Raw genomic sequence first — 13,423 nt, forward strand, 5'->3', positions numbered from 1 at the left:
AGCAACATATTGACAATTTTAATGTACAGTATATGCGCCTTATAATTACACTACTGAAGCCATCTTTGTAGAATAATGAGAACGTGGAGGGACAGCAACAAAAAGTGAAGAAAATCACAATCAATACAGCTCAATTTATTACACTGGATGACCAAGCTTTTTTTTTATTTTTTATTTTATTTTATTTTATTTTTTTAATTTTCGAATTAGATTTATTTATTTTGAATTTACTAGATTTTTTTTTTTTTTTAATCAAAATCTGGCCGACCTGGAACCATGTCATTAGGTCCTGTGTCCGAGCGGACTGACTTGAAAGACGGAATCCACGCGAATGCCGTCTGTAAAGCATGTAAACATCCTGTGATTCTTGATATTAGGCAAGTTAGCGACTTGCAATGGAGCTATTCGGAAGCAATTTTGATGACTCTGTATTTTTGGAGGCGAAAGACAGAAGCTCCGTCTCAGTTTCTTCTTATAATGCGAAAACATGCGAGCCGGAGGTGAGAGCTGGCAACGTGTCTACTGTACTCCTCCGCCTCCTGTACATGCTTGGAACTAGTAAATACATAAAAGATGTACTGTCGTTAAAATAAAATCATTCGCTTCAGTTACTACACTCCCAATTTCACTTAAAATACTCTCAATAAATATATCGACCCTTCTCTATAATCGGCGTTTGTTAGTGAGCCTGTTTTTGTTGGAAGGAGGCATTCTAGAAAAATATTAGCCTTGTCATTCCTCCCTCTTTCTTTTAGTGGTTTGGCGAAAGTGCTGCTCTAGACACTGAAGATTCTTTGGAGAAGCAGAAAATCTTCAAGTTTAGAGGTGACCTTGCAACGTGGAAGGGAAAGTACCAGGTATGTACCAGGTAAAAAGACAAAAAAAAAAAAAAAAAAAAACACACACACACAAATGTCATTACACATGGGTAACAAACGTTAATATTGTGCTCTAAATATGAACCAAAATATGATGTCCATGTATGTGGACGCCAGGTCTCAATTATAAATAAATATATAACACGGTATATGGCGGAAAACACAGACAAGACTGAAAAGGCAGTTTCTGCTCTTGCACTCTTTAAAAGAAACTGCTGTATTTTAAGCCAAAACAACTGTTGTGTTTGATAGAACAATATGTCTATATGCTGCCAAAGCAGATTCATGGTGCATGAAGCCCCCAAACTATTTTTAATTTGTCCGTTTTACCCTGAAAACCCCCGTTTACAGACGTTGCGCAACCGCTTTTGTTTCAAACCAGCCATAACAGGAAGGTGATTAATTATATTCATTATTCAAAATGTATTTTTTTAGCTCAGAATCATTAATTGATGTCTAATATTTCGTTAAAAAAAAAAAAAAAAAGACTTTAAAAAATTATTCACTCGCATATTTTAGACTTTTAACAAATGAGATCACAATGAAAAAAATGGTGTCTGTAAAAAAGTCACGGATATCTACCTCATAACTATCGCTTAATAGGTTTTTTTGTTGTTGTTACTGTCGCGTTTTCTCTGATATGTTAGATGATAAAGCATCGATCCAAACAAAGAAAAATTGGGGGGGTGGGGGGGAAAGTTTAAAAAGGTAAATATATATAAAAGAACATCTCGACCACTCCTTGATGTCTGCGATTTCTGCATTGCGACCCTTGTTATATTACCATGTTTCACCCCAAAAATTCCCCAAAAAATCCAGCTGTGGCCATTCACAGCTGTGTCTTGACACTCAGTGGTACATGCTACATGGAGTTTTTGGATCGAAACAAGGTAAGTACGTGATAATATCTCGTTAAAGTCATGGCATCTGTGATTCTGCTCTCGCCTGCTCTCAGATAGGGTTTTGCTGTTTAAAAAACATTAAAAAAAATAAAAAATAATGCCCTCCAGTTCAAAATTTGTCTTCCCCCAGAAAATTGAGATTTTAAGCTTTCCAATGATGTATCACACATGCATATCGGACAATTTTAAAATTTGGCCAAATTAGGAGTCTCAGAGCGGAACTTCAAGTCACCTGAGTGTTTTCCGCCATATATAAAATCATTATTATTAAAATATTTTAATGAATCAATAGAACCATAAAATAATAAAAAAAACCAAAAAAGACTTTGGTTGCAATAACAGTATATAGTAGAGATAGACCAACTGTCGGCGGCGATATTTGGAAATTTGACGTATATTGGTATCGTCCTTATTTTTGTCATCTAACCGGTCGATGTGGGAAATCTCAAAACTTCTCTCTCTCTCTGTGTCTTTCTCTCTCTCTGTCTGTCTCTCTCTCTCTGTCTGTCTGTGTCTCTCTCTGTCTGTCTCTCTCTCTCTCTCTCTCTCTCTCTCATCTTGCTCGAGGATACTTGACGAGGTCATCTGGCGAAATATTCAGGGAGCTATTATGTAGGTTTTTATTTAACCTTACAGAAGGTGCTGCTGTAGCCTGGTACACCAGACTCACCGCTGTTCCAGCTATTGAGTCTTGGATCCAGCTCCTTATTGGCCTCTCGAGCTCGAAGGAAATCGTCCGTGCAATCAGATTCGAATATTTGCGTGGCGTGTTCTTATCGAGCTCTTGCACTTCAAAAGTCAGAAGTCATCTCCACAACAACACAGATGGCAAACGGGAGAGCCGAGAATATGTTCCAATCCGCGGTATATTCAGTTTTTAATGACCAAAAACATGTTAAGTCTCTAAAACAAACAGTCTGTCTCGCATGAGCCATGTTGAATAAACTTCTCCGTTCTCCGCTGTCCTCGTATGCTTACGTCCTTGCGCCAGTTTCTTGTCGCTTTACCATCGCCACATCGGCCCGTCGCTGATTGGGCCACTCCGCTGTCTGTTTGCTGTGGCGTGCTCCGCCTTGGGAATTTGATCTGCAGAACGGTCACCAGACTCAATAGCTGGAAGAGCGGTGAGTCTGGTATACCATCTAGTGCTGCTGAGCTTCAGACCTCCCTTTATTTTTGTTGTATTGTATTTTTTGTGGACAAATTTTAGCTATTTATTTAACTTTTTGTTCAACTTTATAAGAGATGTCTCTGAGTCTAGGAAATTCAGGCACTTCTGGAGCTATTATTTTCTATTTGTGTGATTCAATAAACATGCTTTAGGCATTGCAGTGAAGTTCATTGTTATTTTTTATGCCAATTTTTACACTTTTACGGAGCCACTAAAGGGACATCGACAGAAACAATATAAATTTAAACCATCCGGTGCGCACCAGAAAGTATGTGGTGGTCACTAGAAACAATCTGGTGCGCACCAGAAACAATCTCGTTATGTGGTGCGCACTAGAAACTAGCTGGTGTGCACGAGAAAACTATTTGTTATCGGTAATGTTTTGGTTTTGTATTAGTTATTGGTAAAAGCAGTAATATCTTTATAGTTGAGTCCAAGATTGAAGTAAAGCTCAACTAAATCATGTATTCTCATTTTTAGCACACCAAAATTGCTGGTGTCCGATGTGTGCCAGTTTGTGGCCTATAAAATGGAACTTTCTGGTGCGCACCAGATACGTTTCTAGTGCACACAACATACTATCTGGTGCTCACCGGATTGTTTCTCCCGCGCACAAGATAGTTAGTAGTGCGCACCACATACCAGATTGTTTCTTGTGTGCTCCACATACTATCTGGTTCACACCCAATAGTTTCTAGTGTGCACCACATACTATCTGGTCCGTACCAGATGGTTTAAATTAATTTTATGTGTCGATGTCCCGATAAGGGCTCTGTACATTTTACTGCAAATGAATATCGGCTCCAAAAATCGGTTATTGGCCCCTATAACTACTAATAATTGATATCGATCCTAAAAAACCCATATCGGTCGATCTCTACTGTATAGTTTTTATTTATTTATTTATTATTGCATGCCACTGACAATGATGGACGTCCAGTTCATTTAAACTGGTAGGACTGGCTGTGAATGATCATATTTCAATTCAATTGGTGGCACCAGATGCTATAAGTGCTGGCTGGGAATCACTGCCAGCCTGTCTCAGGCAAATTGGATTTGGACATCTAGAGCTGTCAATTACAGCAAAAGAGTTAAACAGCGGTAAAGATATTATTTTCGAACAGGAAGCCATTTATAAGAGTTATTAGTTTAAGTTGTGTCCCATCAAGGGTTAACTTGCTGGCTACCATTGCCATCAATGGCAACCAATGAGTTGATAATTGCTCTCCAGCACCAGCAGTCATGTAAAACTATTTGATTCAGATTGTTTCAAAAACAGATTTCCTTATCAATGTCAAATGTGGTTGATAGGCAGCCCTGGATGCCTACAGCAGTTGCCTGGAGTGGGTCTCGGACAACAACTTGTCAATCAGAAGAGATATTTTGGAAGGAATGGCTCGATGTTGCACCAAGCTTGGCCAGAGAGACAGAGCGATGGCCTTAGTTGATCTGCTAGTACGCAAGAGCTCACACTGCTCAAATTTTCTTTTTTGTATTTTACATTATTTCGCTCATAATAAAGGGGACTTCACTGTATTGAGACAATTTGCATGAAATGTCTTTTTGTCCAGAGCAAAGAGGCCTCCAACACATGTCATCTGACCAGCCTGTTGCTGCTCAAGGTAAAGTTTGAAGCCTCATTTTCACTTCCGCTGACTTAGAATTCAAGGTCACGCTTAATGTGCTTGGCACCAAAGGTCACAGTCTACCAACATTTCGGACTTGTGGGACCCTTGATGTCGTCTCTGCAGGAGCTGTGTAGTCTGCTGCCTTTTAACCCCTGGAATTGGCACAACCTGGGGAAGATGTGTATGCATCGATTGGAGCACGGCACAACCTTGAGTAACATTTTTATTAATTTGGTTTACAATCTTAGACTTTACAAAATCAAAGCCTAAACCCTTTATTTAAAAAAAAAATGGTAAATGGAGAGTACTTTCAGTGTATCAACAAAGTGAGTACAACCCTCACATTTCTGCAGATATTTAAGTATATCTTTTCATGGGACAACACTGACAAAATGACACTTTGACACTTGTTTACGTCTCGTCGTGACATCCTGGTGGGTTGAATTATTTGAAAATACCTTGTAATTTTCAAATTTTGTACGTTGTAATTGTACTGTTCTTGCTGAGTGAATATAATCATAAAAAGAAGTGCTGCATTGGTTGGTTTGTTGGCACTAGACCAAATCCTTTCATTGTAAATTTGAAGCTGCGTGAATCTACGTGCTTTAAAAAAAGTATATCGGCTTACAAAGTCTGCTTTGGATATCGGCAATCGGCTGAAAATTTTAGATACAGTGTATCTACAAAGTGAGTACACCCCTCACATTTCTGCAGATATTTATATCTTTTCATGGGCCAACACTGACAAAATGACACTTTGACACAATGAAAAGTAGTCTGTGCAGCTTATATAATAGAGTTCATTTATTTTCCCCTCAAAATAACTCAAAATATAGCCATTAATATCCAATATCCCCTGGCAACAAAAGTGAGTACACCCCTTAGGAACTACGTACATCCCTAAATGTGTTTTTCATTGTGTCATTTTGTCAGTGTTGTCCCATGAAAAGATATACTTAAATATCTGCAGAAATGCGAGGGGTGTACTTTTGTTATACACTGTATTGTTGTCGGCATCGACATTTGAAAATCCCATATAGATCGACCTCTATATATGTACCCCATGAAAGGTTAATTATCAACACAAATGACACAAAAATTACAAAATCTAACTTGGTGCTTCGTTTAACAGAGGCTGAAAGCATTGAACCTGATGCGCAACATGAGGACTTTTCCAAGGAGAGACTGTGGCTGAAGGCCTGCATGTGTTTCATCAGGATGAAGTAGGTGCACATAAGCTTTACTGCTGCTCTTTGGTGGGCTATTTTAAGGGCACTCTTCTTTCAGACTCCTGCTAACAATCCTACAACAACAGCAGTCGTCGTTTGTTCTGCGACGCAACCACATTGCCATCCAAACAGCAGAGGAAGCATTAGCGCATCTTCATCCCAATCAAACTACTCTGCTCAACCTCACTGAGGTAACATCCAACAATCCAAACTGTGGTGTCGCTTTGGGTTTGACAGCTATGACTTAAGAGCATGGTTTCTTTTTGCCAGGTAATGTCAGAAGACCTGAATCCTGAGAAGATGAGGGAGGACTACCAAGACGGAATGAGTCTGTCTAGTATTTGTTTGCAGACTTTCCAAGAGCGCTGGTGGGACAAGATCCTACTGAGTGGGGTTCTAGAGGCTGACAGATGTGGCAGGCTGAGTGACTCCAAGTCGTGAGGTCCACATACCTTGACGCCTATAGGAAGAGACAAATATATCTGGACGAATAAGTTTGTTTTTGTAACAGCCACTTACCAAAGAAAGAACACGTGATGAAAGCGGCATGTTTTTTTATTGTTATGTAATGTTGCCTGAATATACAGTGGGGAGAACAAGTATTTGATACACTGCCGATTTTGCTGGTTTTTCCACTTGAAAGCCATGTAGAGGTCTGTAATTTGTATCATAAGTTCTCTTCAACTGTGAGGGACTGAATCGAATACAAAAATCCAGAAAATCACATTGTATAATTTTTAAATAATAAATTTGTATTTAACTGCATGGAATAAGTATTTGATACATTACCACCTAGTTAATATTTCGGCTCTTAGTTCTTTTTTAAGAACCCCGCCTGTTCTCCACTCATTACCGGAAGTAACTGCACCTGTTTGAACTTGTTAGTTACCTGTATAAAAGACACGTGTTCACATGCTCAAGCAAACAAACTCCAACCTCTCCACAATGGCCAAAACCAAAGAGCTGTGTAAGGACATCAGGGATAAAATAATAGAACTGCACAAGGCTGGGATGGGCTACAGGAAAATAAGCAAGCAGCTTTGTGAGAAGGTAACTACTGTTGGAGCGATTATTAGAAAATGGAAGAAGTTCAAGTTGACGGTCAATCTGCCTCGTTCTGGGGCTCCATGCAAGATCTCACCTCGTGGGGCATCACTGGCATGGCAAGGCAAGGCAAATTTATTTATATAGCACAATTCAACACAAGGCAATTCAAAGTGCTTTACATCACATGAAGACCATAAAAATCACATTTAAATCAACACAACGTAAAAACCAAGACAAAAGATTGCATTTAATTACAGATTAAAAATAAATAAAAATAAAACAAAAATAAAAATGAAGCAAATACTACTACTAATAATCATTGAAATCAACAATAGAGATAAGCACAAGAGGAATAGAAGGCAGGTAGATTGAAATATATAGAGAGTTATGGATATGCAGTGCTAAACAAAAGCGTTTTTAGCCCTGATTTAAAGGAGCTAACAGTTTGAGCATACTTCAGACGTTCGGGTAACTTGTTCCAGAGGTGAGGAGCATAATAACTAAATGCTGCCTCACCCTGCTTGGTTCTTGTTCTTGGAACATGCAGAAGACCCGTTCCAGATGACCTTAGGGGTCTAGATGTCTCATAGGAATCTAACAAGTCAAGCATGTATTTTGGTCCAAGGCCATTAAGTGTTTTGTAGACGAGCAGTAGTATTTTATAGTCTATCCTTTGACTCACTGGAAGCCAGTGTAGCGATTTCAAAACCGGTGTAATGTGGTCCAGCTTCCTTGTATTTGTGAGGACTCTGGCTGCAGCATTCTGTACTAGCTGCAGCTTCCTGACTGATTTTTTATCAAGACCTGTAAATATACCGTTGCAGTAGTCCAATCTGCTGAAAATGAATGCATGCATAAGTTTTTCCATGTCTTGTTGAGTCAGAACCCCCTTCATCACTGATCATGAGGAAGGTGAGGGATCAGCCCAGAACTACATGGCAGGACCTGGTCAATGACCTGAAGAGAGCTGGAACCACAGTCACAAAGAAAACCATCGGAAACACATTACGCCGTCATGGATTAAAACGCAAGGTCCCGCTGCTGAAGCCAGTGCATGTCCAGACACATCTGAAGTTTGCCACTGACCATCTGGATGATCCAGAGGAGCAATGGGAGAAGGTCATGTGGTCGGATTAGACCAAAATTGAACTTTTTGGTCTAAACTCAGCTCGTCGTGTTTGGAGGAAAAAGAAGGATGAGTACAACCCCAAGAACACCATCCCAAGCGTGAAACATGGAGGAGGAAACATTTTTTGGGGCTACTTCTCTGCCAAGGGTACAGGACGACTGCACCGTATTGAGGGGAGGATGGATGGGGCTATGTATCGCCAGATCTTGGCTGACAACCTCCTTCCTTCAGTGAGAGCCCTGAAGATGGGTCGTGGCTGGGTCTTCCAACATGACAACGACCCAAAGCACACTGCCAAGGCAACTAAAGAGTGGCTCCGTAAGAAGCATCTTAAGGTCCTGGGGTGGCCTAGCCAGTCACCAGATCTGAACCCGATAGAAAATCTATGGAGGGAGCTGAAAGTCCGTGTTGCCCGGCAGCAGCCCCGAAACCTGAAGGCTCTGGAGAAGATTTGCATGGAGGAGTGGGCCAAAATCCCTGCTGCAGTGTGTGCAAACCTTGTCAAGGACTACAGGAAACGTTTGGTATCTGTAATAGCAAACAAAGGGTTCTGTACCAAATATTAAGTTCGATTTTTGTGATGTATCAAATATTTATTTCATGCAATTAAATGCAAATTTATTATTTAAAAATCATACAACGTGATTTTCTGTTTTTTTTGTATTGGATTCAGTCCCTCACAGTTGAAGAGAACTTATGATACAAATTACAGACCTCTACATGCTTTGCCAGTGGGAAAACCAGCAAAATCGGCAGTGTATCAAATACAGTGCCTTGCAAAAGTATTCGGCCCCCTTGAACCTTGCAACCTTTTGCCACATTTCAGGCTTCAAACATAAAGATATAAAATTTTAATTTTTTGTCAAGAATCAACAAGTGGGACACAATCGTGAAGTGGAACAACATTTATTGGATAATTTAAACTTTTTTAACAAAAAACTGAAAAGTGGGGCGTGCAATATTATTCGCCCCCCTTGCGTTAATACTTTGTAGCGCCACCTTTTGCTCCAATTACAGCTGCAAATCGCTTGGGGTATGTTTCTATCAGTTTTGCACATCGAGAGACTGACATTCTTGCCCATTCTTCCTTGCAAAACAGCTCGAGCTCAGTGAGGTTGGATGGAGAGTGTTTGTGAACAGCAGTCCAGCTCTTTCCACAGATTCTCGATTGGATTCAGGTCTGGACTTTGACTTGGCCATTCTAACACCTGGATACGTTTATTTTTGAACCATTCCATTGTAGATTTGGCTTTATGTTTTGGATCATTGTCCTGTTGGAAGATAAATCTCCGTCCCAGTCTCAGGTCTTGTGCAGATACCAACAGGTTTTCTTCCAGAATGTTCCTGTATTTGGCTGCATCCATCTTCCCGTCAATTTGAACCATCTTCCCTGTCCCTGCTGAAGAAAATCAGGCCCAAACCTTGTTTGACAGTGGGGATGGTGTGTTCAGGGTGATGAGCTGTGTTGCTTTTACGCCAAACATATCGTTTTGCATTGTGGCCAAAAAGTTCAATTTTGGTTTCATCTGACCAGAGCACCTTCTTCCACATGTTTGGTGTGTCTCCCAGGTGGCTTGTGGCAAACTTTAAACGAGACTTTTTATGGATATCTTTGAGAAATGGCTTTCTTCTTGCCACTCTTCCATAAAGGCCAGATTTGTGCAGTGTACGACTGATTGTTGTCCTATGGACAGACTCTCCCACCTCAGCTGTAGATCTCTGCAGTTCATCCAGAGTGATCATGGGCCTCTTGGCTGCATCTCTGATCAGTTTTCTCCTTGTTTGAGAAGAAAGTTTAGAAGGACGGCCGGGTCTTGGTAGATTTGCAGTGGTCTGATGCTCCTTCCATTTCAATATGATGGCTTGCACAGTGCTCCTTGAGATGTTTAAAGCTTGGGAAATCTTTTTGTATCCAAATCCGGCTTTAAACTTCTCCACAACAGTATCTCGGACCTGCCTGGTGTGTTCCTTGGTTTTCATAATGCTCTCTGCACTTTAAACAGAACCCTGAGACTATCACAGAGCAGGTGCATTTATACGGAGACTTGATTACACACAGGTGGATTCTATTTATCATCATCGGTCATTTAGGACAACATTGGATCATTCAGAGATCCTCACTGAACTTCTGGAGTGAGTTTGCTACACTGAAAGTAAAGGGGCCGAATAATATTGCACGCCCCACTTTTCAGTTTTTTATTTGTTAAAAAAGTTTAAATTATCCAATAAATGTTGTTCCACTTCACGTTTGTGTCCCACTTGTTGTTGATTCTTGACAAAAAAATTAAGTTTCATATCTTTATGTTTGAAGCCTGAAATGTGGCGAAAGGTTGCAAGATTCAAGGGGGCCGAATACTTTTGCAAGGCACTGTACTTGTTCTCCCCACTGTATAATATGTGCCTTCATTGTCAGGAATATTTATGTGCAGTAAATGTTATCCATTTGCTAAAGATATTTTTTTAATATGTCTCAATTTTCTTTGCATTTTCTTGTGCTTGTAAGTAATTAGCACAACATTATTCAAAGCCACTGCAAATTTTATTTACAGTTGAATTAACCCCACAAACTACCATTCTGAAAGTGGAGATCTATTTAACATCTATTGGACATCTGCACAAGTGACTGTACCCTACAGTCTTCCTTAAGTGGATAAAAAATTATCTGTATTAGAATCAATGTGTTTTTATGCAATTATGGTGAAGAATAAACACTTGAATAATATTTAGGGCCACACAAAAGTGATTTAATGTTTGAAATATTTTTCACATAACATTTTGGGGAAAAAAATTACACAGAACGGCAATAGACCTTATTCCCTCTTGTGTTATATCATCAGTGATGAAGCGCTCCCATGCATCACAAGTCCTGACTGCTGAGGATATTACGGCTGTGTTCTGCCCTGGGTGGGAGGTGCCCTAACCTGTCGCTCCAGTAAGAGCCCTACAAATTCATTTGTTGGCCTTGATTTGGACACTGTCTTCTTCAGAGGACAAATAAGTGGAATGAGTCAGATTGATCCTGTTGGATTTCCAGGTGGACGACTGCCACCTGGACAGTTTTCTGGGTCCTCATCATCAGAAATTTCAGAATTGAGCACAACCCCGTTCCTGCCGCTCTATCATCCAGCAACTGTTGGACTATTTCAGCTGTGTATTTATAAGCCTTGACTTCTTGGATAAGGAAACATAAGAGAAATGTTTTCAATAGATCAATATGTAGCTATTTAAAGCAACACTAGGTAACTTTTTAACCTTTATAAAATACTTTCCTAACATTTGTGATATGTCGACTGACAACTTGTTCAATGACAGCTTTTTTATATCTTGAGGGGGTCGGTATCGCAGTCACCAACATTAACTTTGAGGAGGGTGGTAGGATCCTAGCCTGGAAATCCAGACTCACCACTGTTCCAGCTAGAGAGTCTGGGACCCAGCTCCTTATTGGCCTCTCGATCCAGAACGAAATCGTCCGTGCAATCAGATTTGTTTATTTGCGTGACATATTCTTAACGGGCAACGTCACATTTGTTCGTCGGAAGTCGTCTCCACAACAACACAAATGGTGAACGGGAGAGCCAAGAATATGTCCCTATCCGCGGTAAATTCAGTTTTAAATGACCAAAAACACGTTGAGTCGTTAAAACCAACAGTCTGTCGCGCTAGCTATGTAGAATAATTTTCTCCGTTCTCCGCTTTCCTCGTATGTTTACGTCCTCGGACTAGAGTTTCTTGTCGCTTTACCAACGTCATGCCCGCCCGTCACTGATTGGTCCACTCCAATGTCTGTTTGCTGTGACTTGCTCCGCCCTGGGAATTTGAGCCATAGAACAGTCGCCAGTCTCTGCAGCTGGAACAGGCTAGCAGGATCCCTGCCTCACAAAACACTACAAATGTGCTGACTGCTCTACGGCATACGTCACTTCCCCCCTTTCTCCATTTATTATGAAGACGGAAGTCAATGCGAGTGCTGTCACGCAACCCCCTCCCTCCCCCAACTGAACTCATCAGTGCTGACGACTTTTAGCCACAGGGTTGCTAACCATCTGATGCTATTGTTAAGCCACAACTGGATTCATTACCTTATTACTTTTTCATCCTTCACACATACGCTGGAAACAGAAATGTTGTTTAATCCATCTGCAGGCGACCATGATGATTTTACGACACTATGTGGTTGTGTGCTGGTCCTCATGGCAAAACACTACAGCTTTTGTCCACCGGCGCCGCTAAAATCGACTAAAACTGAAACGTTACCAAGTGTTGCTTTAAATCAGTGTTTTTCAACCTGTGTGCCAGTGTGCCGCAAGAAATTATCCAATATCACATATACTAGTCCTTCTCAAAAAATTAGCATATTGTGATAAAGTTCATTATTTTCTGTAATGTACTGATAAACATTAGACTTTCATATATTTTAGATTCATTACACACAACTGAAGTAGTTCAAGCCTTTTATTGTTTTAATATTGATGATTTTGGGAAAAAAAAAAAAGTCAAGAAAAAAACAAAAATCCCTATCTCAAAAAATTTGCATATTTCATCCGACCAATACTAAAAGTGTTTTTTAATACAAAAAAAAGTCAACCTTCAATTAATTATATCAGCTATGCACTCAATACTTGGTCAGGAATCCTTTTGCAGAAATGACTGCTTCAATGCGGCATGGCATTGTGCCTCAATCAGCTTGTGGCACTGCTGAGGTGTTATTGAGGCCAAGGATGCTTCAATAGTGGCCTTAAGCTCATCCACAGTGTTGGGTTAGGTGTCTCTCAACTTCCTCTTCCCAATATCCCACAGATTCTCTATGGGGTTCAGGACAGGGGAGTTGGCAGGCTAGTTAAGCACACTAATGTCAGTAAACCATTTACCAGTGGTTTTGGTATTGTGCGCAGGTGCCAGGTCGTGCTGAAAAATGAAATCTTCATCTCCATAAAGCTTTTCAGCAGATGGAAGCATGAGGTGCTCCAAAATCTCCTGATAGCTAGCTGCATTAACCCTGCCCACAGTAGACCAACACAGGCAGCTGATATGGCACCCCAGACCATCACTGACTGTGGGTACTTGACACTGGACTTCAGGCATTTTGGCATTTCATTCTCCCCAGTCTTCCTCCAAACTCTGGCACTTTGATTTCCGAATGACATGCAAAATTTGCTTTCATCTGAAAAAAGTACTTTGGACCACTGAGCAACAGTCCAGTGCTGCTTCTCTGTAGCCCAGGTCAGGCACTTCTGCCGCTGTTTCAGGTTTAAAAGTGGCGCCAGCACACGCCTGTGCACAGTGGCTCTGGATGTTTCTACTCCAGACTCAGTCCACTGTTTCTGCAGGTCTGGAATTGGCCATTCTCCACAATCTTTCTCAGGGTGCTGTCACCTCTTCTGGTTGTGCAGCGTTTCCTGCCACACTTTTTCCTTCCCACTGAAGTGCCTTGATACAGCA

The 13,423-nt window shown here is 40.6% G+C and overlaps 1 protein-coding gene across 2 annotated transcripts; it reads left to right on the forward strand.

Annotated features, from left to right (window-relative positions):
- Positions 1-307: 307 nt before the first annotated feature.
- zgc:101716 (uncharacterized protein LOC492784 homolog) lies at positions 308-10,175 on the forward strand. Of its 2 annotated transcripts, XM_057835491.1 has the most exons (8): positions 308-500; positions 756-857; positions 4,263-4,406; positions 4,523-4,573; positions 4,649-4,793; positions 5,712-5,802; positions 5,867-5,999; positions 6,079-10,174. In XM_057835491.1, exons 1-8 carry the CDS (start codon positions 396-398, stop codon positions 6,247-6,249), a joined length of 942 nt encoding a protein of 313 aa, XP_057691474.1. In that variant the 5' UTR covers positions 308-395; the 3' UTR covers positions 6,250-10,174. The 2 variants fall into 2 exon arrangements, with proteins under 2 accessions (XP_057691474.1, XP_057691475.1); XM_057835492.1 differs by lacking the exon at positions 4,263-4,406 and having other exon boundaries at positions 6,079-10,175.
- Positions 10,176-13,423: the final 3,248 nt, after the last annotated feature.

The sequence above is a fragment of the Corythoichthys intestinalis genome, chromosome 4, assembly GCF_030265065.1.
Source record: "Corythoichthys intestinalis isolate RoL2023-P3 chromosome 4, ASM3026506v1, whole genome shotgun sequence".
Classification (NCBI taxonomy): Eukaryota; Metazoa; Chordata; class Actinopteri; order Syngnathiformes; family Syngnathidae; genus Corythoichthys; species Corythoichthys intestinalis.